This window comes from Sminthopsis crassicaudata, chromosome 3 (genome assembly GCF_048593235.1).
Source record: "Sminthopsis crassicaudata isolate SCR6 chromosome 3, ASM4859323v1, whole genome shotgun sequence".
NCBI classification, from domain to species: Eukaryota; Metazoa; Chordata; class Mammalia; order Dasyuromorphia; family Dasyuridae; genus Sminthopsis; species Sminthopsis crassicaudata.
Window position 1 is genome coordinate 581,414,155 of NC_133619.1, and position 23,354 is coordinate 581,437,508.

Genomic DNA, 23,354 nt, shown 5'->3' on the forward strand with positions numbered 1-23,354 from the left:
AAGTGAAAACTTCCAGGAATATTATAGCCAAGTTTCAAAGTTCCTAAGTCAAGGAGAAAATATTGAAAGCAATGAGAAAGAATTAATTCAAGTATCTTTGAGTCACAGATAAGATAACACAGGATTTAGCAGCTTCTACATTAAAGGATTGGAAGACTTGGAATATGATAATCAGGAGGGTAAATGAGATAGCATTACAATCTATAATAACCTACCTAGCAAAAATGAGAATACTCTTTCAGAAGAAGGGTGAATGTTCAATAAAAGAGGGAACTTTCAAGCATTCATGAAATGCAAGAAAAGACATGAAAAGAATAGAAATCTAATTTTCAAATATGTGACTCATAGAAAGCATAAAGGGATAATCAGGAATGGGAAATCATAAAGGATTTAATAAGATTTATGTATTTGCATTCCTACATCAGAAGATGATACTTAAATTAAAGCTTTTTATTTTCAAAACATATGCTTGAATAATTTTTCAAAATTAACCCTTGCAAAGCCTTGTATTCTAATTTTCCCTCCACTTCTCCCACCACCTCCCCTAGATGGCAAGTAATCCAATATATGTTAAACATTGTAGAAATATATGTTATGCATACATATTTATACAATTATCTTGCTGCACAAGAAAAATCAAATCAAACAGGAAAAAATGAGAAAGCAAATAAAATGCAAGCAAACAACAACAAAAAGTGTGGAAATGCTATGTTGTGATACACACTCCGTTCCCACAGTCTTCTCTCTAGGTGTAGATGGCACTTTTCATCACAAGATCATTGGAATTGGTCTGAATCATCTCTTGATGAAGAGAGTCATGTCCCCCAGAATTGATCATCATGTGATTGCATTGTTGCTGTTTACAATGATATCCTGGTTCTGCTCACTTCACTTAGCATCAGTTCACATAAGTGTCTCCAGGCTTCTCTGGAATCATCCTGATGATTGTTTCTTATAGAACAATAATAGTCCATAACATTCATATCCCATAAATTATTCATCCACTTTCCAACTGATGGGCATCCATTCAGTTTCCAGTTTCTAGCCACTACAAAAATGGCTGCCACAAACACTTTTGTACATGTGGGTCCCTTTTTCTCCTTTAAGATCTCTTTCAGATATAAGCCCAGTAGAAACACTGCTGGGTCAAAGGGTATGCACAGTTTGCTAATTCTTTGGGCATAGTTTTTTAAGTTGCTCTCCAGAGTGGTTGGAACTGATATATGTGGTTTGCAGATATTTCATTAGGGAATATTACAATTCTAAATTTTTTTTCAGAATTTTCTATAGATATGCAACTTACCAAAATTATTACAATCGTAATAAAGCTATTAATTAATTAGATACTACATTCATAAACAAACCACTGATTATTCATGTGTTTTTTAGTGTTGTCATTTCTTTACAAATAAATTTTATATAAACACACATAATATATAATATATACACACATATGATGTATGTGTGTATGTTGTATGTGTGCATATGAACTCTTTCTTAACTATCATAAGTTTTATAAATAAGGTAATTTACAAGATTTGGAACTTAAAATTAACATCAGGAAAAAATAGTTTTTTGTCATTGATGAGTCATGCTAACAAATCAGGAAGGAAGGTATGTGTCATGCAACTGTTGCAAAAATTTTCAAAATAATGTTGTAACTATGCTATATAACTTGTAATGGAAAGGAGAAGTGAAAATAACCAAAGAGTAAATGGAGGTGAACAGAAAAAGTAAGAAATTAACAAGCATAAATAACCATACATTCTAAGGAACATATAAACAATTATCTCATTTTGAACAGTGGGTTTTATTGATACCATTGGCTGAATTTAATTTTTCAAATCAGCATGAAAAGGAATAGCAGAAACAAGCCAAGAAAACTTGCAGAGCTTTTAAGTTTAGTGAAACCAAGTGACCCAGTATAGGCAGAAAAGGGAAACTAGGAGGATAGAGCACCAGACCTGCAGTTAGGAAGATTCATTCATCTTCCTGTGTTCAAATTTGGTCTGAGACACTCAATAGTTGTGTGACTGTGGGCAAGTAATTTAACCCTGTTTGCCTCAGTTTTCTCATCTGTAAAATGAGCTGGAGAAGAAAAAGGCAAACCACTATAGTGTCCTTGCCAAGAAATCCCCAAATGATGCTTCAAAGATTTGGACATGGGTTAAATGACTGAATAAAAACAAATAGGCAGAGAACCATGTTAGTTGCTTTTAGGAACATAACATTTATTAAATAATTGCCTCTTCCTTCACAAAACTTCCATCTTCATAAGGAGATTAAGTAACCATATAGACATTTGTGATACAAAATCAGATGTAGTGAAATCCATAAAAAGGATAACAAAAATAGTATTCTGGGTGAGAAAATATAACATTTTAGTTGAAGGTGTCAAGAAGAACATTATTGAAAATATAGAATTTGAGGGTGAAATTTTAACTCTTTTTTTCCCCCTGAGGCTGGGGTTAAGTGACTTGCCCAGAGTCACACAGCTAGGAAATGTTAAGTGTCTGAGACCAGATTTGAACTAGGGTCCTCCTGAATTCAGGGCTGGTGTTCTAGAGGGTGAGATTTTAACAGAAAGATAGGGGAGTGGGCAGGATGAAATCGTAAGAGAAGAATATGGCTTGGTCACAGACCCCCAAAAAATAAAATATAGAGAATGTCCTGGAAAAATCACATTTTAAACATATTTGCAACTATTTCTTAGAGTTCAGTCTAACAATCCATGTAGGGAAAAACAAACAAACATAGTTATTGAGATAGAATGAAATCATAGTTACATTGTTGACCTTTATAATGAGAATAGATGATTGTAGTAATGCTAGAAGATCTATTTCATTTCAAATCAATTTATTTTCATCCTGATTCAGTTCGTAAATATGCTTGAGTTGATTATGCTTCACTAGGCTTCATATCATGCTTTCAAAAAAGTTCATTTCCCCTTCTATTCCTTTCCTTATTTTTCAAGGCAGTGCTGCTTCATAAGTATCCTCACTATGTTTAAAGTTCTATATTTGCCAATATATACAATGTTATGCTTGAAAAAACTCTTGATTGTCATGCCTTTTCTGCTTGTACATTATAACTGCTTAATAAATTTAAGTGAGTGAAGGTAACTGATAAATTTATTGATATCTTTCAGATTCTATGTCTTAGAATTCTTTTAAAATAAGTACTTCAAATCCCAATCCCAAGCATTGCTTGATTATATGATCACATTTGCTTGAATTTCTAATTTTATGACAATTTATTGTAACATAATTTCCCTGTTTTATATGGAATTTTATTTACTAAAAAGTATATAAAAAGTTCCCTCAAGAGGGACATAGAAAAAAATTAGTTTGAGGTAACACAAAAATCTTTAAATAAAAGTGCTTGAAGAAAGACAGAGGGCTATGAAGGCAAACTGGGTTAAAGCAGCCCCCTGACTCAAAAATATTTACTGAAGGTAAAGATGGCATAGTACATTACTTTCCACTAGCTAATTGACATGAGCTTTTCATTTTATTTGTTTTTCTGGTTTTGAAGTTTAGACCAGGGAATTGTCAATTAAAAAATGGTCTGGGAATTATGAAAAAAAATTGCATGTTGAATGGTTGAGTAATTGTATATGAGAAAAGCAGAAACTTGGGTATTTAATTCTCAAGGTAAAGATAAGATGAGTCCCTACTCAAGAGGAATTATGGATTTGTTGGAAGAGAGATTTAGAAGGCACAGAAGTAGAAGCTGACAGCAGCAGCTTTAGGAGTCAGAATACAGAACATAGAAGATATAGAAACAAGAAGTTGAAGCTGATGCTATATGCTGTGTACAGAAGTCAGCTTATAGAAGGCAAAAAAGAAAAGGAGACTGAAACTCTGTGAGTTTATAGCTTAGAAATACTTTTGGCAAGAAAACTTTCCTAGTACCACATACAATTAGCCCTTTCCTTTGGAGAGTACATTCCATTTATACTGTACACATATAACATAACAAAGTTGCATTTACATTGTATTTTTCATCTAAATGTGAATTTCTAGAGACCAGGAATCCTGATTTTTCCTTTTAGTGGATCCCTAGAACTTAACACAGTAACTGTCAATAAATACTTAACAAGTCCTTGTTGACTGACTTACTGAGATAGCCCCTTTTGCTTAAGGAGAGATAAGCTAAGCTGAGTCTAATGAGTTAGAATGGTTTATAGTAAGAAAACCAAACTGAATAAAGAGCTTGGAACTTGCAACAGGAACTGTCCTGTTGAATTCACTGGAGTAAAACATGTTTTACCAGTGGGAACTGAATAGAAGAATGTAGCATGCTCTGCTATTTGAAGATCTGGCTGTGGAGAGGAGACCTTGATCTTTAGTGTCACCTATAATTTTAGAGAATTACAATTCCTCAGCTCCTAGGCAAGAAAGAAAATTTGGTAAGCTCTGCCAACTTTAGGTTTAAGGCTGCTTTTTGATACACAGTGACTCAAAACTAGAAGAAAAAAATACTCTGTTCAGCAGGAAAGTAAGAAGGCCATAGAGAAAGAACAGTCCTACTAAGCAGGATTTGCTGATTTAGGGCAGATCCCTCAGCAATTTATGGTGATCTGTTCCAATTCAGTTATATTTTTTAGACTTCTTATATTTTTTAGAATTTCAAACATGTGCCAAGAAAGGTGACGTGGACCTCTTCCATTATTGGCTTGAATGCAACAAATCTTAGAATAAGGCTTTTGAGGGAGAAAGAAAAGAAACACTTTTGATAATTGTAGGTGAAGAGAAGAGTTTATGCCATACCTGAAAGGGCACAATAGCAATTGAGATTCAAAGTGCACTGTGACTCTTTAGCTGAAAAGAGTACAGTACCACCCAGATAAGTCAGTGATCACAGATGGTAGAAGACTAAAGCTGGTGGTCAAAAAGTGATGCAAGGAAGTTTAGCAGATCAACCTCTTTTGCAGAGATTATGCATGTTCAGAAAATCCTGAAAGTTACTTGACTTACCTTGGGTTATTGAGTTGTGTCTTATCTGGGTCAAGTGTGTCTCTATAATTAGATTTTTATTTTTCGCCTACTTTTCCTCTATAAACTCTATTGATATTATTGCACAGTTCACCCCTGGTGTGAGGCAACCATTGTTATTGCTATACTATTTGAGTAAATGTCTTTCCTAAAGAGCTCTCCAAGTGTATTGGTTGATAATTAAGTCAAAAAATACTTATAAGACCTAGTGAGTTAATGTTAAAATGGAATCTTGAAAGTAGTCATTATCACCTCTCTGAGGACTCAACTTTCAGTGTCAATGTGAGTTGTAAGAGTGAAATCAGAAGAGGTTATTACATATATTAGCACATATTTGAGGAAAGAAGAAAGTAGCTTCCAGAACCTGAAACCTAGATATAGGGATACAGGCAGAAGAATGAGATTTAATTACGTTTTTGTTGTGACAGAGCTCTGAGTCTTGGGAGTTGAGTTAGGATCCAGGAGTGTCCAAATTACTTGGGACCTTAACTTTCTTTGGGTTTTGATGATGTGCAAAGATTTGGAAAGTAGGAAAAGATGAAATCTTTGAATCCTAGTACAAAACTCTTTATATTAACTTTTAAATAGAAGAAGTAGTGTGCTGAAAAGTTGACTAAGTTCCTTGAAACTAATTGCTCTTGCAAAAAAATCCTTTTATGTAATTTCTCACTTCCTCTCTCAAATCAATTTTTCACTTCCTTTTTAGTTAGATATTCTTTGTTCCCTCAGAGAGAAAATCATTCCTTCCATCAACAGGATAAGAGGGAAGAAGCTGTTTGCTTGGTGAGTACTTTCTAATTCCCCAGCTATAGAACTAGTACCTAATCAGGAAATGAGTGAAAGTTCACAAAAGTTATCTACACTAGGAGTTTTGACAGGCTAAATTTATTTACTTACCCAAGTTCTTCATTTTTCCCTCTCACCTTGCTCACCATTTCCTGGGCTTCTGGATTTCTTCTGAGGATTCCTCAAATCAACACAGATAGTTAAATATATGCAGGGATCCATATGCTTTGAGGACAGATGAAGCTACACAATAGATGAACTTTGTATTCATTGATGAGTATCCCAAAAGGAGATGCATGGAGCAAACCTAGGTTTTCACCCCCCTTCAATTGGATATTTCATTAGAATGGACATTCAATGAAATTTCATCATTATATATATATATGCATATATATATAAAATCAAATATTAAATGACAATAATAAAGTGCATTATTTTATTAATGTGACAAATGAATGAAAATAAAGCAAACATTCTAAAAATTTTTTTAAATGTTCTTTAAAAAAATTAAACTTTACAAACAGTTCTTCTCTTCCCCTTATCCTTAAATACAGAATAACATTTGAACCTTTATTTTCTCAAGTATAAAAAAAAAATTTCCAATTGGATCTTGTTTCCTTAAACTCTTGCTTTTCTCAAACTAGAGAAAGAGTTTAAGAACTGCTACCTAAATGCTCATCCTTTTAAAATTTAAAATTTTGCCACATCTTTTTATTTTGGCTATCTTTACTTGTATCAATTGTATCCCTGGAGCTGAGCCATGGAAAACAAAGTGGTCAAAGAAGCTCAAGGGAGAATCATATCTAAATGATTGTTCCCTGATTCAATTGCAGCCAGCTATGGCCCCTGCTTGGGGTGGATATTTCAAGGAAATAGGAAGGAAGAAGCTTGACTCGAATAGATCTACATTCTGGCAAGGAGAAATTTCACCAGAGTGTGTGTGAAGGAGGTAATGGAGATGGTTTAGAAGAGGGTCCTAGGTTATAAATGCCATGGAGGCACAAGAGGTGGTTCATCTTCCTTTGTCTTCCTGCACTAGAACCTTGGGAAAATGACAGATGAAGAAGGGTAAAGACTTCTTTTTGTCCTTACTTTCCTCCACATAAATTATTAACTAATGACACTGGACTTCTTGATTTTTCCCCTTCACAACACTTCATCTCCTGAGGAGACTTTATTCTCTTCTTTTGTGTTTCAGGTCAAAAATGCTTTCTCCCCTCCTCTATGGTTGTTAGTTTCCCAGAATTCTTTCAATATTCATTTCAAATCTTATCTTTTGTAAGAAGACTTTTCCAGGCTTCCCAATCCTCAAACTTTGATTTTCATGATATACATATCATGACAATACATAATTGTTTATAGGTTGTATGCTCCATTAAGGACAGGGACTGGATCATGTTTTTGCCTTTCTTGGTATCTTTCGTATTTAGCAAAATGACTGGCACATAGTGTTTAATAAATGCTTTTTAAATGATGATAAATGGCAGTAGCAATCCTTAGAGAAATCAGCTGTTCTCAGTGTTTGGGGATGCCACTTACTAGGCTACAAATTCATGAAAGGCATAATCCAGAGAGAAGGATATTGGGATGTGGCTGGATACAGTAAGCTAACCTTGTGACCTGGTCTGTGAGTGTAAAGTTACAAGGTTCTCCTAGTTTTTTTCCTGACTTTAGTCTTCATTATTCATTATATTTTTTAATTAAAGCTTTTTTATTTACAAAGCACATGCATAGGTAATTTTTCAACATTGACCCTTGCAAAACTTCCTGTTCTAAATTTTTCCCTCCTTCCTCCACCCTTCCCCTAGATGGCAGGTAATCCAATATATGTTAAATATGTTAAAATATATGGTAAATCCAATATATGTATACATATTTATATAGTTATCTTGCTGCACAAGAAAAAAATGGATCTAGAAAGAAAAAAAACCTGAGAAGTAAACATCAACAGAAAGCATTAAAATTCCATGTTGTGGTCCACATTCAGTTCCTACAAAGCTCTCTGTACATGGTTTTCTTCATCACTGAACAACTGAAACTTGTTTGAATCATCTCATTGTTGAAGAGAGCCATGTCCATCAGAATTGATCACTGTATAGTCTTGTTGCCATGTATAGAGATCTCCTAGTACTGCTCATTTTACTGAGCATCAGTCCACGTAAGTCTCTCCAGGCCTCTCTGGAATCATCCTGATGATTGTTTCTTATAGAACAATAATATTCCATAGCATTCTTATACCATAATTGATTCAGCCATTCTCCATTTTATAGGCCATTCAGTTTCCAGTTTCTAGCCACTATAGAAAGGCCTGCCACACACATTTTTGCACATGTAGATCTCTTTCCCTCCCTTATATCTCTTTGAGATATAAACCCAGTAGAAACATTGTGGGTCAAAGGGTATGCACAATTTGATAACTTTTTGAAGATAGTTCTAAATTGCTCTCTAGAATGGTTGGATCCATTCACAGTTCCACCAACAATGTGTCAGTGTTCCAGCTTTCCCAAATCCCTTCCAACATTCGTCATTATCTTTTCCTGTCATCTTAGCCAATCTGACAGGTATGCAATGGTTTCTCAAGAGTTGTCTTAATTTGCATTTCTCTGATCAATACTGATTTGGAGCACCTTTTCATATGACTAGAAATAGTTTCATTTTCATCATCTGAAAAATTTTCTGTTCATATCCTTTGACCATTTAGAAGGAGAATAAATATATTAAAGATAAAAAAGGAAAAGAAAAATGAATTCAAAATCTTAAGGAAAAAATGACTCCTGGAAGAAAGAGTAAAAAAAAGTAAGAGAATATGAAATATTTCATTAGGAAAACAATTGACTTGAAAAACATATTTAGGAGAGACATTATAAAAACTGTGGGACTACTTGAAATGTATGATTAAAAAAGAATTTTGATACAATATTACAAGAAGTTATTAAGCAAAATTGCCCAGAAGCAGCAGAACAAGAAAGTAAAATTAAAATAGAAAAAGTACACTGTTCTTCACTTGAAAATTTATAGGAATATTGCAGCCAAGTTTCAGAGGTCTCAGTTAAGAAGAAAATATTATGAGTAACAAGGACAAATTTTAAATAATACAGCATCTTGTCAGTAATCTTGGAGAAAGTTAGGGAACAGGAGAAGAGCCATAAGATCAGAAGCAAGAAAATTATGAGAATGAGAGTCATGAGTTTTAGATTTCTTTCTGAAAAGAATTCTAGGATGTATTATTAAAAAGATGTGTGTTGCTATTGGTTTTATTTTTAGAAAAAAGAAGCAGCACATGACTAACAAATGTCCAAAGAATCATCCCAAATTAATGTCATTTCTGTTTCTGATAGGGCAATCAGACTCATAAGCCAGAAGTTTTCTGGATATTCAGATGGTGCACTCAGATGGATTTATATAGCCATCCATTTCTTTCTCTCTTTTGATAATGAGATAGAAATATAGAGATACACATATACCTATATCTATAATGTAGATATGCACATATCCATATTGAAGTATATATTCACAATGTTATATTATATATGTATATTGTTATAAATATATATGTACACATACATACAAGTTTATGTATGCCCAAATATATAAAACATAAATAGGAAGTTAATAAATATAAATACCTAGAAAAAATTTTAAAGTTTTGACAAGGAGAATACTAGCAATTGGGGAAATACTTAAAAGTTAAATAGAGAATGTAATTCTTGTACTACATTTTAAAGGAAGAGAGATTCTGTGTGAGGCAGAGGTAGAAAGAGAGAGAGTTCATTTGAGGCATAGAAGATAATCAGTATAGATATAGAGAATAAAGTTGGGTAGAGCTTAAAAAAAAGAGAGAGAAATTGCTGTTTTGTCCTAAAGGCAATAGGAAGCCACTGAGATTGACTGAGTTGGGGTGTCATATGATTAGATCTATGTTTATGGGAAAATATTGAGCTACCATGCAAAGGATAGACCTGAATATGAAGACTGGAGACAGGGAGAATAATTAAGATGATGCTGAAATAACTAGGCAAGATGATAATTCCTCTTGCTGTAGTTGAGGTTGGATAATTCAAAATCTGTGAAAAGTTATTGGGACTTCCTCCAACTATATTCTGTGACTTGGGAGTAAGAACAGAGGAGATAGATGAGAGGAATAATTCAGCACTCACTGCCAAAGGAAGACAGCAGGAAGACGAGAAGACAAAGAATTAATGACCTCCTTGAGCCCAAAGAGATACTATCTAGTTAATAGTACAGTTTGGTCAATCTGAAATCTTTAAAACCAGTATATTCAAGAGTTTTACCTTAATATACAAAAAGTTGACAGATATTCTAGTGTCATGCTTTTTGTTTTTACATGATATAAATTTCCAAATATATCCTTATATGTTCTATATGTTCTACCCTAAACTCTTGAGTCATCTTTATAAGAATGATGAAAGAAAGGAGGAAAGATTTAGAACCTGGCTTCTTAATCTGGGGTGCTTTAAGTTTTTTTTTCATAATTATATTTCAACATTGTTGATTTTCTTTGTTAAACTTGCATATTATATTTCATGTGCTCAAAAATATTATTGTAAGAAAGAATCCACAGGTTTATTCAGAGTGCAAAAGACACCCATGATTTAAAAAATGATTAAGAGAAAACATGGAAATGGTGGTCCAGATATTGGTAACTACTGTTACCTTGAGTCTGCTGTACTCAGAGCCTCTTCTTTGAGTTACATCATCTGAAAGAACCTACAGATATGAAAAAAAATTCTGTAGTGGTTATGGGAGCCCTATTGTGGCCATTGGGTTCTTAGTGGTTCAGTCAGCCATTCTATACCAGTGGGTATCTGTGATAAAGAAAGAAAAAGATTTGCCTGATCAGTAGTAAAAGAATAAATACATTAATCTGAAGGACATATCAAAATATGGTACTCACATTTTGCTGTCCCATGACAACATGCAGCTTAGAAATTTGCAGCAGATTAATGGAGAGGTGTAGATTTCTGTGGAGGAAAATGAGAACACTTTGGATGTCATCATGAGCAAGTGGGGGGATGCTAAAATTAATGATTGCTAGCAAAAATAAGGTAGTAGATGCTGAAATTATCTTGAAATCTCATTCTTTATAAATTGAAAGGCAAAATGTGTGGAGAGACAACAGGATATTGCTTGTGCTCTACTCAGTTTCTCTTGGAAACAATGCAAAATCAAGGCTCTAAATGGATTCTGGAATGACATAACTCACTAAAAGACAAAGTGAAAAAAATTCCAACTTAATTTAGAATGATTTTAGGAAAGATTTGTCTCACTTGGGTAAAAGAGGAATGCAGTGGGAGGCTTACCCACAGCATGGAAAAGCAACTGAGAACCCCTCAGTCCTGATTCAGCAGACTAGTTGTGAAGTCTCCATCCCCAGCACAGATGGTAATTGCATAGCCCTAAACATCAGCACACCAGTCAAAACTAGGCCAGGGCAAATCAGTGCAATGGGAAACTGCCAGTTCCTCATGTACCAACATGGAGAGCCAGTGATCAAGCTTTCATCCTCTAGCAAAAGAATCTTGGATCTTAAAGAAGGGAAAGGGACCATGTGCAAAAATGTTTATGGCCACATTCTTTGTAGTGGCCAGAAACTGGAAACTAAGTGTGTTAGGTTCTTACTAAGTGCTAAGTCGGTACTTAACAATTCTCTAGTTCCAGCCTTTACTGGGAGTTTTACTTGTGAACTCCTGGGGGTGGAGCTTGCATGCTTAGGAGGAGCAAATTCATTGGTTGAAGTAAAATTTCCCAGAAGCCCTTGCGTTATCTCATGCCCATTCTCTGGGAGGATAAAAAAGGGGAGCACTCCAGAGATAGAGAGTCTCTGCTCTAGGTCAGAATTGAGGCAACTCTCTGGAGGAAGAAGTCTCTCCTCTAGACCAGAGAGCAATTAGCAGTTTCTGGAGACAACAGCACGTTACATAAGTGGATGCCCATCAATTGGAGAATGGCTGAATAAATTGTGGTATATAAATATTATGGAATATTATTTTTCTGTAAGAAATGACCAACAGGATGATTTCAGAAAGGCCTGGAGAGACTGACATGAACCGATGCTGAGTGAAATGAATAGGACCAGGAGATCGTTGTATTCTTCAACAACAATACTACATGATGATCAATTTTGATGGATGTGGCCACTTTCAACAATGAGATGAACCAAATCAGTTTCAATAGAGCAGTAATGAAATGAACCAGCTACACCCAGTGAAAGGACTCTGGGAGATGACTATGAACCATTACATAGAATTCCCAATCCCTCGATTTTTGTACATCTGCATTTTTTTTCCTTCACAGGCTAATTGTACACTATTTTCAAAGTCTGATTCTTTTTGTACAGCAAAACAACTGTTTGGACATGTATACATATATTGCATTTAATTTATACTTTAACATATTTAACATGTATTGGTCAACCTGCCATCTGGAGGAGGGGAGGGAAGGAGGGGAAAAATTAGAACAAAAGGTTTGGCAATTGTCAATGCTATAAAATTACCCATGCATATTTCTGGTAAATAAAAACTATTAATAGAAAAAAGTAAAAAAAAAAAGAATCTTGGAAAATTGTCCCCTGTATCTTAAGAATAGAGTTCAACTTTTAAAAATTGGCAAAAAGCCAAAAAGAGCCCTGACCATAGAAAATTACTAAGGCAAGAGGGAAGATCAGAACACAAACTATTAAGATGATAGGATTAGAAAAAAGCTTACATGTAAAGCTTCATAAGGGAATATGTATTGGTTTCAAGCTCAAAAAGGTTCTCTTGGTAAAACTCAAAAAAGGATTTTAAAAGTCAAGTAAGAGAGGTAGAAAAAATTAGGGAAAGAAATGAGAGTTATGTAGGAGAATTTTGAAAAAAAAAAGTCTACTGCTTGGAAAAGGGAGAACAAAATTCCACTGAAGAAAACAACTCCTTTAAAAGTTGAATTGACCAAATGAAAAGGAAGGTTAAAAAAAAGTGACTGAGGAAAATCATTAAAAACTAGAATTGGCAGGGTGAAGCCAAGATGGTGGAGAGGACATATGTTTCTTTCTGACCTTCTCTTACAATTCTCAAACTAGTTAGCAAATCCAGCCTCTGACTTAGCTCTGGACTGCAGAATCCATGAATATTGGGAGTGCAACAAATTACCAGCAGAAGATAAATTTGAAGATCACCAGAAAAGGTCTGTTTTAATCAGGAATAGAGGGGGCAGTCCAAGTGTGCACGCTGAGCACAGACGCCAGTGCAGCATTGCAGATGTGGGGCAGTGGAAGTTCCTCGCAGCAGAGAATCTACAGGGAGGAATCTACAGTAGTGATGGCTATTCTGTCCTGATTGACAGCCAGCAGAACAGCAGAGAAGTTATAAAACATTCAACACAAACACAAAAGGTAAATAATGAACCACAAAACACTATGCCCACCTAGCACTGGGAGTGAGTCAGCATTGATACAGTGTAGCTGCTGCTGCTGCTGCTTGTAGAAAAAGTCGCTGCTTGTAGAGGAAGCTTGGAAAACAACCCCTGCTCTAAAAGCAGACCTTGACTTTTTTTTTAAATAAGCAAAAAAAGCAAAGAGAACTGTGACCATAGACAGTTTGTAAAAGAGAAGAAGGAGACTAAAAACAGATTGTCTCCAGATAACCTGGTATAACCTGGTCCCCATCAGACAAGGCTGTCGTAGAAGAAATTTAAAAGGATCTTAAAAGAGAGCTAGAAGAAAAATGATGACAGGAAATTAAAACTTTGCAGGAGGGTTTGGAAAAGGCATACAACTCATTAAAAGATAAATTTGATAAAATAGAAAAAGAAAACAACTCCTTAAAAAACAGGATTTGTGAAATGGAAAAAAATCCATAGAACAAAACAACCTGTTTAAAAATTCAATTGGACAAATACAAAAAGAAGTAAAAAAAAAAAAAAAAGGAAATGAAGGAAATTACTCACTAAAATTCAGAACTGAACAAATGGAAATGAATGACTCAATGAGACAAGAAGAAGCAGTCAAGAAAAACCAAAAAATGAAAAAATAGAAAACTCACCTGGAAAATAGATCCAGGAAAGACAATCTAAGGATTATTGAACTCCCTGAAAACTGTGATGAAAAAAAAGCCTAGATACTATTTTTCAGGAAATCATCAAAGAGGACTGGCTGGATGTCATAGAATCAGAAGACAAAATAACCATTGAAAGAATTCACCAAACACCTCCTGAAAGAGACCCCAAAATTAAAACCCAAAGGAATATCATGGCTAAATTTCAGAACTATTGGAAAAAATATTACAAGCAACCAGAAAGAAACAATTCAAAATACTGAGGAACCATAATAAGTATTACCCAGGAACTAGCCAGGAAGCTAGCAGCTTCCACTTTAAAGAATTGAAGGGCCTGGAATCTGACATTCTGAAAGTCAAAGGAACTTGGAATGCAGCCAAGAATAAAATACCCTGCTAAACTGAACATCTTCTTTCAGGGAAGATGTACATTCAGTGACAGGTGAATTCCATTTATTTCTGACAAAAAGAATAGAGCTAAACAAAAAAATTGACTTCCAAAAATATAAAACTCAAGAAAAACATAAAAAGATAAAAAGAACTATTGAGAACTGTATTTCTGTTATGGGTATACATATAGAATGTATGTGTAATCTAATTTTACTGTTATAATATAAAAATAAACTTGCTGTGGAAGGGGGAAGGTACCAGAAAAAAGAGGAAAGTGGAAGTAAAATGATGGAAATTACATCTCAAGAAGAGGCATAGAAAATTTATTATAATTGAGGGAAAGAAGGGAGGGTGATGAATATTGTGTGAATCTTCTTCTCATCAGATTTGGCTCAAAGAAAGAATCTTAAACATATTTGTTTTCACCAAGAAACTTCTCTCACATTATAGAAAAGTGGAAGGGGAAAGTGGAAAAGGGAAGGGTATGCTAAATAGAAGGGAAAACAGAAATATTAGGAGAAAGATATAAAAAAGGAGGAGGACTGCTTGAAGAAAAATAGTGTTCATAAGTAAAATACTGAGGAGGAGGTAAAGGGGAAAGGGAAAGAGAAAAATATAATTTTGGGTTAATAAGATGGCAGCAAATACAGAATAAGTAGTTTGAACCAAAATGTGAATGGGGTGAACTCTCCCATAAAGTATAAGCACATAGCAAGACTATATTAAAAGCCAGAATCCAACAATATGTCATTTACAAAAAACATATTTAAAGCAGAGTGATACATACAGAGTAAAGGTAAAAGGCTGGAGAAGAATCTATTATGCTTCAGATAAAGTAAAAAAAAAAAAAGCAGGGGTAGCCATTCTGATCTCAGATCAAGCAAAAGTAAAAATTGATCTAATTAAAAAAGATAAGGAAGGAAACTATAACTTGCCAAAGGGTACCATAGATAATGAAGCAATATTAATATTAAGTATACATGCACTAAGTGGAATAGCATCTAAATTCCCAAAGGAGAAGTTAAGAAAGTTGCAAGAAGAGATAGACAGCAAAATTACAATAGTGGAAGAGCTCAACTTTGTACTCTCAGAATTAGATAAATCAAACTACAAAATAAATAAGAAAGAAGTCAAAGAGGTAAATAGAATTCTAGAAAAGTTTGATAAGATAGATCATTGGAGAAAATTGAATGGAGACAGAAAGGAGTACATGTTCTTCTTATCAGTTCATGGAACCTACACAAAAACTGACTATATATTAGGACATAAAGACCTCAAAATCAAATTCAGAGAGGCAAAAATAATAAATGCATTTTCAGATCATGATACAATAAAAATTACATTCAATAAAAGGCCAGGGGAAAATAGAAACAAAAGTAATTGGAAACTAAATAATCTCATTCTAAAAAATGAATGGGTGAAATAGCAAATCATAGACACAATCAATAATTTCATCCAAGAGAATGACATAATTAGACAATATGTCAAAAATTTTGGGATGCAAAGTGGTAATAAGGGAAAATTTTTTATCTCTAGATCCTTACTTGCATAAAATAAAGAGAAGATCAATTAATTGGGCTTGCAACTTAAAAAAGCTAGAAAAAGAACAAAATAAAACTTCCCAATCATATACCAAACTTGAAGTTCTAAAAATAAAAGGAGAGATCAATAAAATTGAAACTAAAAAAACTATTGAATTAATAAATAAATCTAAGAGTTAGCTATGAAAAAACCAAAAAAATAGATAAACATTTAATTAATTTGTTTAGAAAAAGGAAAGAGGAAAATCAAATTGTTAGTCTCAAAAATGAAAAGGAGACCTTCACAATTGAAGAGGAAATTAGGGCAATAATTAGGAGTTACTTTACCCAAATTTATGCCAATAAATTTGACAATCTAAGTGAAATGGAGGAATATCTACAAAAAGACAGATTGTCCAGATTAACAGAAGAGGAAATAAATAGTCCCATTTTAGAAAAAGAAATAGAAAAAGTTATTAATCAACTTCTTAAGAAAAAATCCCTAGAACCAGATGGATTAACATGTGAATTCTACAAAACATTTAAAGAACAATTAACTCCAATACTATATAAACTATTTGAAAAAATAGGGAATGAAAGACTCCTCTTTTTTATGACATAGGCATGTTAACCTAAACTAGTAGAATGAAAACAGAGAAAAAAAATTACAGACCAATCTCTCTAATGAATATTGATGCAAAAATCTTAACTAAAATATTAGCAGAAAGATTATAAAAAATCATCCCTAGGATAATACACCATGACCAAGAAGGATTTATACCAGGAATGCAGGGCTGGTTCAATATCAGGGAGACTATTAGCATAATTAACTGTATGAATAACCAAATTAACAAAAACCATATGATTATCTCAATAGAGGAGAAAAAGCATTTGTTAAAATCCAACACCTATTCCTATTAAAAATATTAGAGAGTATAGGAAGAAGTGGACTTTTCCTTAAAACAGTAGCATCTATTTAAAACCATCAACAAGCATCATATGTAATGGGGATAAACTGGAACTATTCCCAATAAGATCAGGGGTAAAACAAGGTTGTCCACTATCACCATTACTATTCAATATTATATTAGAAATGCTAGCTTTAGCAATAAGAAAGGAAAAAGAGATTAAAGGAATTAGAGAAGGTAATAAGGAAACCAAATTATTACCCTTTGCAGATGATATGTTTTTATACTTGGAAAAAACTAGAGAATTAACTAAAAAACATATTAGAAATAATCCACAAATGTAGCAAAGTTGCAGGTTATAAAATATATCTGCATAAATCATTAGTATTTTTATGCATCACTAACAAAATCCAACAACAAGAGATACAAAGAGAAATTCCATTTAAAATAATTGTTGAAAGGATCAAATATTTGGGAATCTATCTGCTGAGGCAGGGTCAAGAACTATATGAGCAAAACTACAAAACATTTTCCACACAAAGTCCTATTGGAAAGTCCAATTGGAAACATATCAAGTGTTCTTGGATAAGTCAAGCAAATATAATAAAGATGAAAATACTACCTAATCTAATCCATTTATTTAGTGCTAAACCAATCAAACTCCCCAAAACCTATTTTACTGACGTAGAAAAAAATAACAACAAAATTCATCTGGAAGAACAAAAGGTCAAGAATTTCAAAGGAATTAATGAAGAGAAAAGCAAATGAAGGTGGCCTAGCTGAACCAGACCTAACACTATATTATAAAAGCAGCAGTCATCAAAACCATTTGGTACTGGTTAAGAAGTATAGCAGTTGATCAGTGGAATAGGTTAGGTTCATAGAACAAAATAGTCAATGATTATAGCAATCTAGTATTTGACAAACCCAAAGGCCCCAGTTTTGGTGATAAGAATCAATTATTTGACAAAAATCATAGGAAAATTAGAAATTAGTATGGCAGAAACTAGGCATGACCCACACCTAACACCGTATACCAAGATAAGGCTGAAATGGGTTCATGATCTAGACATCAAGAATGATATTATAAATAAATTATTAGAATATAGGATAGTTTACCTCTCAGATCTGTGAAGGAGAAAGACATTTGTTACCAAAGAAAAACTGGAGATCATTATTGATCACAAAATATATAATTTTGATTATATTAAATTAAAAGGTTTTTGTACAAACAAAACTAATGCAGACAAATTTAGAAGGTAAGCAATAAAATGAGAAAACATTTTTATAGTTAAGTGTTCTGATAAAGGCCTCATTTCTAAAAATAGAGAATTGATTCAAAGTTAACCATTTTCCAACTGATAAATGATCAAAGTAAATGAACAGAAAAATTTCAGATTTCTATTCATATTTTCATATATATTCATATGTTCACCCTTTCGGGTGCTCCAAATTACTATTGATCAGAGAAATGCAAATTAAGACAACTCTGAGTTACCACTACACACTTGTCAGATTGGCTAAGATGACAGGAAATGATACTGGCGAATGTTAGAGGGGATGTGGGAAAAATGGGACATTGATACATTGATGGTGGAATTGTAAATGAATCCAACCATTCTGAAGAGCAATTTGGAACTATGCTCAAAAAGTTATCAAACTACATACCTTTGATCCAGCAATGTTTCTACTGGGATTATATCCCCAAAAGATTTTAAATGAGGGAAAGGGATCCACATGTGCAAAAATGTTTGTGGCAGCCCTTTCTGTAGTGGCTAGAGACTGGAAACTGAATGGGTGCCCATCAATTGAAGAATAGCTGAATAAGCTATGATATATGAATATTATGGAATATTATTGTTCTGTAAGAAACAACCACCAGCATGACTTCAGAGATGCCTGGAGAGACCTTCATGAATTGATGCTAAGTGAAATAGGCAGAACCAGGAGATCATTATACTTGGCAACAAAATGACTATACAAAGATCTATTCTGATGGACCTGGCTCTCTTCAACAATGAGGTGATTCAAACTAGTGGCACTTGTTCAATGATGATGAGAGCCATCTCCACCCAGAAAGAGGACTGTGGGAATTGAGTGTTGACCACAACATAACATTCTCTGTTATTTGCATTTTGTTTCCTTTCTCTGTTTTTTTTTCTTCCTTCTTGATCTGATTTTTCTTGTGCAGCAAGATAATTGTATAAATATGTATACATATATTGCATTTAAAATATATTTTAACATATTTAACATTAGTGAGTAGGATCAGCTATAGAAGCTTGAAATGGGTGGGTTGTCCTTGGGAAGTCAGGATTTTGGAAACCCTTCCATGTAAAGAAAGTGCAGTACTCATGGCATGGGAGAATATTCATGTTGAGCAAGTCAAAGGAAGAGCCCTAGAACTTTCTCTCTTTCAATACTAACCTTCCAATTGTGTGTTAATCTGTGTTGTTGACAGAAATGTCATGGAATGGCAGCTTCAAACTGGTCCAGTACTTTGAGTACTTGACAGATGAAGAGATGAAGAAATTCAAACTGTTCCTTTCAGGCTCTCTTCCCCGAGGGCGCATGGAAAATGCTGATCGGATTGATATGGCCACATTAATGGTTGATCATCATGGGCAGCAGGAAGCATGGAATGTGGCTATCGATATCTGGGAGAAAATGGGTCTAACGGAGCTGTGGAAGCAAGCTATAACAGAAGATCCACTGATTTGTAAGTATAGTCAGAAGCTCAGAACTACTGAAAAGCTACATTGTCTCTTACCCATCTTCCTTATCTTACCCTCTTCCTCCTATTCTTCATTTCACTCTAGTTTGTTTCCTTTCCTTTTATATTAATTTCCCTATTCCTCCTTCCTTCTTTTTTCTTCTCAATTCTATCTTGGTCTCTCTTTTCTTGTTGCCAATTTCTCTATCTTGACTTCTCTCTCCTCTTCTTTGTTTACTTTTTCACAAAATCATAGAATCTCCTGTTTGGAAAGCAGCTTAGGGACTATTTAATGTAAACCATGGCAGAAAGATAATTATCTTTATGACATATGTGAGAAGAAGTGGCTCATTTTTTTAAATAAAAGAAACAACCATGCAGCAATGTATGATGTACATTATTCTATGTCTTTCTTTTGGAGATATCTAAATGGTAAAACAGCTCTCTGGCCATGTCCAAATTTTGTTTTCAAGTAAAGATACTCTGGGGAGAGTATCTCTCTATACAATATGAATAATTTTTGTCCCCATGTAATTTGGAACTTCTTAAGTTTGATTTGGAGAGAAACATTTTTACATTTAAGAATCTCTATAATAGGTCTCTGTAAGAGGATTGGAGCATAGACATTTTGTTGTAGAAGAGTAGACATGGGGTAAATAGTGGAGAAAGTAGATAGATTCAAAGAAAAATATAGAGGATGGAAAAATGTGGGAAGAGAGAAGATTCCATCATTGTCTGAGAAAGAACATCTTCACAAAGGCAATGGTGGCAAAGAAATTGACTAGTCAATATTTTTTTGCTATTGACTAATAATTAATAATGTTTTACATTTGTAGAGTTTGTCCCCAAAGTCTAAGTATAGTCTTAAGCTTCACTAAAGATAGTGAAGTGGTCTGTCATTTTCTTCTCTAGCTCATTTTTACAGTTTAAACATGCTTTAGTATTTTTGGATGTGCCTTGTCTTGTTTCCTTTCCTTTTCCTCTTAATTTCCCTATTCCTTCCTTCTTCTTTTTTTTTTTCAATATTATGTTGGTCTCTCTTCCTGTTGTTGCTAATCTCCCTGTCTTGATCTCTCTCCTTTTCTTCCTTATTTACTTTTTTGTATGATTTTATGGTTCTAAAGCATTTTGATCCTAATATTCCTTTAACGTTGGTGAAGACAATATAATTTCCACTTTATAGAAGAGAAACTCAAAACTCAGAGGGTTTCAGTGGCTTATGTTCTCATAGCTAATAAATGTCAGAATAGCACTGAGACTCACGTTTCCTGACTTGAAATACAATGATTTTAGCATTATCATATACTTCCTTATTTTGGGATGGTGTGTGGAGATGCATATAGAGGAAATATACAAAATCAAAAATATATAGTATCTTTTCAATCCACCCTCCACAAAACTGTACCTTCTACCTTCCTATGTTTCTGCATAACTTGGGTTCAATGCATTTATTTTTATCCCCTACCTCTTAACTTCAAATTCTTACTAAATTATCTACTTTTTGATATCAGTAGCCATCCCCAAAAATGAAAGACCACTCATACATAAAACACTTAACTTTTGTTTACCTCAGTCTCCAAAACTGTAATTGAGGGTTAAATAATGACACCTACTTCCCAGTTTTATTAGTAAATCTTAAATAACTATACAAAGGCTGGTTATTACCATTATTATTATTCTACCAATATATTTATCCTATTATGGTAGAAATGAAATTAAGCTGAGGCACAAAACTCTGAGTATGATTAAATTATTATTGAGGCTTTTTGTTGAATCATTTCAGTCATGTCCTCATTTTGGGTTTTCTCAGTAAAGATAGTGAAGTGGTCTGTCATTTTCTTCTCCAGCTCATTTTTACAGACAAGGAAACTGAGGCAAACTATTAAATAACTTGTCTAGCTAACAGGAGTCAAATGTTGGATTTGAATTCAGGTCTTCCTGACTCCATACCTGATACTCTATCCATTGCAGTTGTCCTTCTATTAATTGAAGATGAGACATGATGATTAATGATAAATATATAATGAATTTTCCACTGCTGCTTTTAATAGAAATGATAGTTTTCAACCTGAACAGGATTTTCTTATATTGACAACTGCTTGTGAAAATACTTCCATGGAAAAACTATTAACACAATTCAATGAGGACAATTATTTTTAGAGCTCCCATGTAATATAATGGTCCCCAGCAAATCAATAAAAGGCCATACCAAAATTTGCTAAGTCTAGAACTTGAAAGAAAGTAGTTATTTGTTTCTTTGTTTATTTATTTAGGTGAGAGGAGGTAAGAAGATCCAGAGAAAGAAATGAGAAATATAGAGAAAAACACAGGGAACCTTTATTTTGCTCTGTAATTTTTTATTGCAGCCTCACATTCTTCCTTCAGGATGAAAACTTTAGGTCATATAGAATAATTTACCAATAAATTGTGGGTTTTCAATAGTGGCAAAGTATAGAGCTCATGGTTTTTGAGATCAGTTAAGCTGGAAAGTATAGGGGGCAGAAATAAGTTTCTTTACAGATCAAGTTTGTTACTTCTACATCATTCCAAAAAAATCTTCACTATCTTCCTTTTGCTTCTAGTTTGTAAGGGTTTTTAGCCTATGGTCTTTGAACATAAAACAAAAAACTAATGTTAATAACTATTTAAAAATATAATTTATTAAGGTCTTAGTTTGTAATCCTAGGTATTTTATGTATTTAAAAATATTATTCTGAGAAGTGTTCCATGGGTTTCACTAGTCTGTCAAAGGACCCATGAATCAAAATTTAAAAAAAGTAAAGAAGCTCTGTTCAACAATAAAATACAGCCTCCTTATTTTGACTTTTAAAAACTTGAAACCTGGCTCCAACTTACTTTCCAAACTTATTTCATGTTATACCCTCTTAATATAACCTACATTTCATTCAAATTGGACTATTTGCTATTCCTCAAAATCAGTATTCCATCTACTTGCCTTATACTTTTACAGATCCTGTCACATAATTCCACAATTCATTCTCTCTTTACTACAAAATTTTAAAACCCATAGTTTTCTTCATAAAAATCCTGGGATGATGGTGCTCATCAGGTAATTCTGGCAAAAGTTGACTGTTTTTGAAACTGATAGACCATTCTCAGAATCCTGTTTTTCAAAACACAAAATAAAACACACAAAATTATAAAGGAAATGCAATTACATTGGAATATAATTTATATTAATTTAGGATATGTGAATATTTACATATACATAACACATATACAAACATGCATATATATGGAGTCATATTATATATATATATATGTTCATACACATACGTATATACACACACATATATGTATATGTATGGACTTTTTTTATACAAATAAATCTGTACATACATACAAACATATAAGTGTTCATAGATCCCAAGTTAAGAACCTATGAACTAGAATAAATGAAAACCCAAAGGCTGGAGAAAAGCCTTTTGTTTCCCAAAGCCTATGTTGCTTTTCTGTTACCCACAGGAGGAATGGGCCAGATATGAATTGTAGACTAAAGGAACAAGTCTAATTTCAACATATATTTTATGTCATAGATGCTGCAGAAACTCTGAAACAAGATGAACAGAATCTGATGAAGAATAATGATCCTATAACAGAATCAGGTTTGTTGTGGAAAGAGTCCTTTGGTGGGGAAAACACAATAAGGCAATTCCTTGTATCGCTCATCCACTAAGCAATTCTCCTCCTCTAGTACTTGTCAATCTCATCTGCTATGCTTAAGAAACTAAGAAGCTCAATAATTCAGCAATTCCAAAGCTTTTAATAGAATTGAATGAAGCCAGAATCATTAAGAAATGTTTTCACCTGGGTGTGGAAAATTGGAGAAGAATGAACAGTGGCAGAACATAAAGCATTCTAATTCTTAATGGAGTTACCAGTGCAGAGGAGATGTTCTGGTCCTTGGGCCCATAAAAGTTGGGAATAATAATAAGCCCTTGGAATTGATAGCTCAAGGGAATTGTTTT

The 23,354-nt window shown here is 33.6% G+C and overlaps 1 protein-coding gene across 2 annotated transcripts in view; it reads left to right on the plus strand.

Annotated features, from left to right (window-relative positions):
* Positions 1-5,740: 5,740 nt before the first annotated feature.
* Positions 5,741-23,354, plus strand: part of LOC141563623 (NACHT, LRR and PYD domains-containing protein 14-like) — an 84,685-nt gene continuing 67,071 nt past the window's right edge. For both annotated transcript variants that reach the window (XM_074304983.1, XM_074304984.1), the window contains exons 1-3: positions 5,741-5,780; positions 19,114-19,371; positions 22,923-22,991. In XM_074304983.1, coding sequence (XP_074161084.1) covers positions 19,116-19,371; positions 22,923-22,991 — 325 coding nt within the window. In that variant the 5' untranslated portion in view covers positions 5,741-5,780; positions 19,114-19,115. The remainder of the gene's footprint in view (positions 5,781-19,113; positions 19,372-22,922; positions 22,992-23,354) is intronic.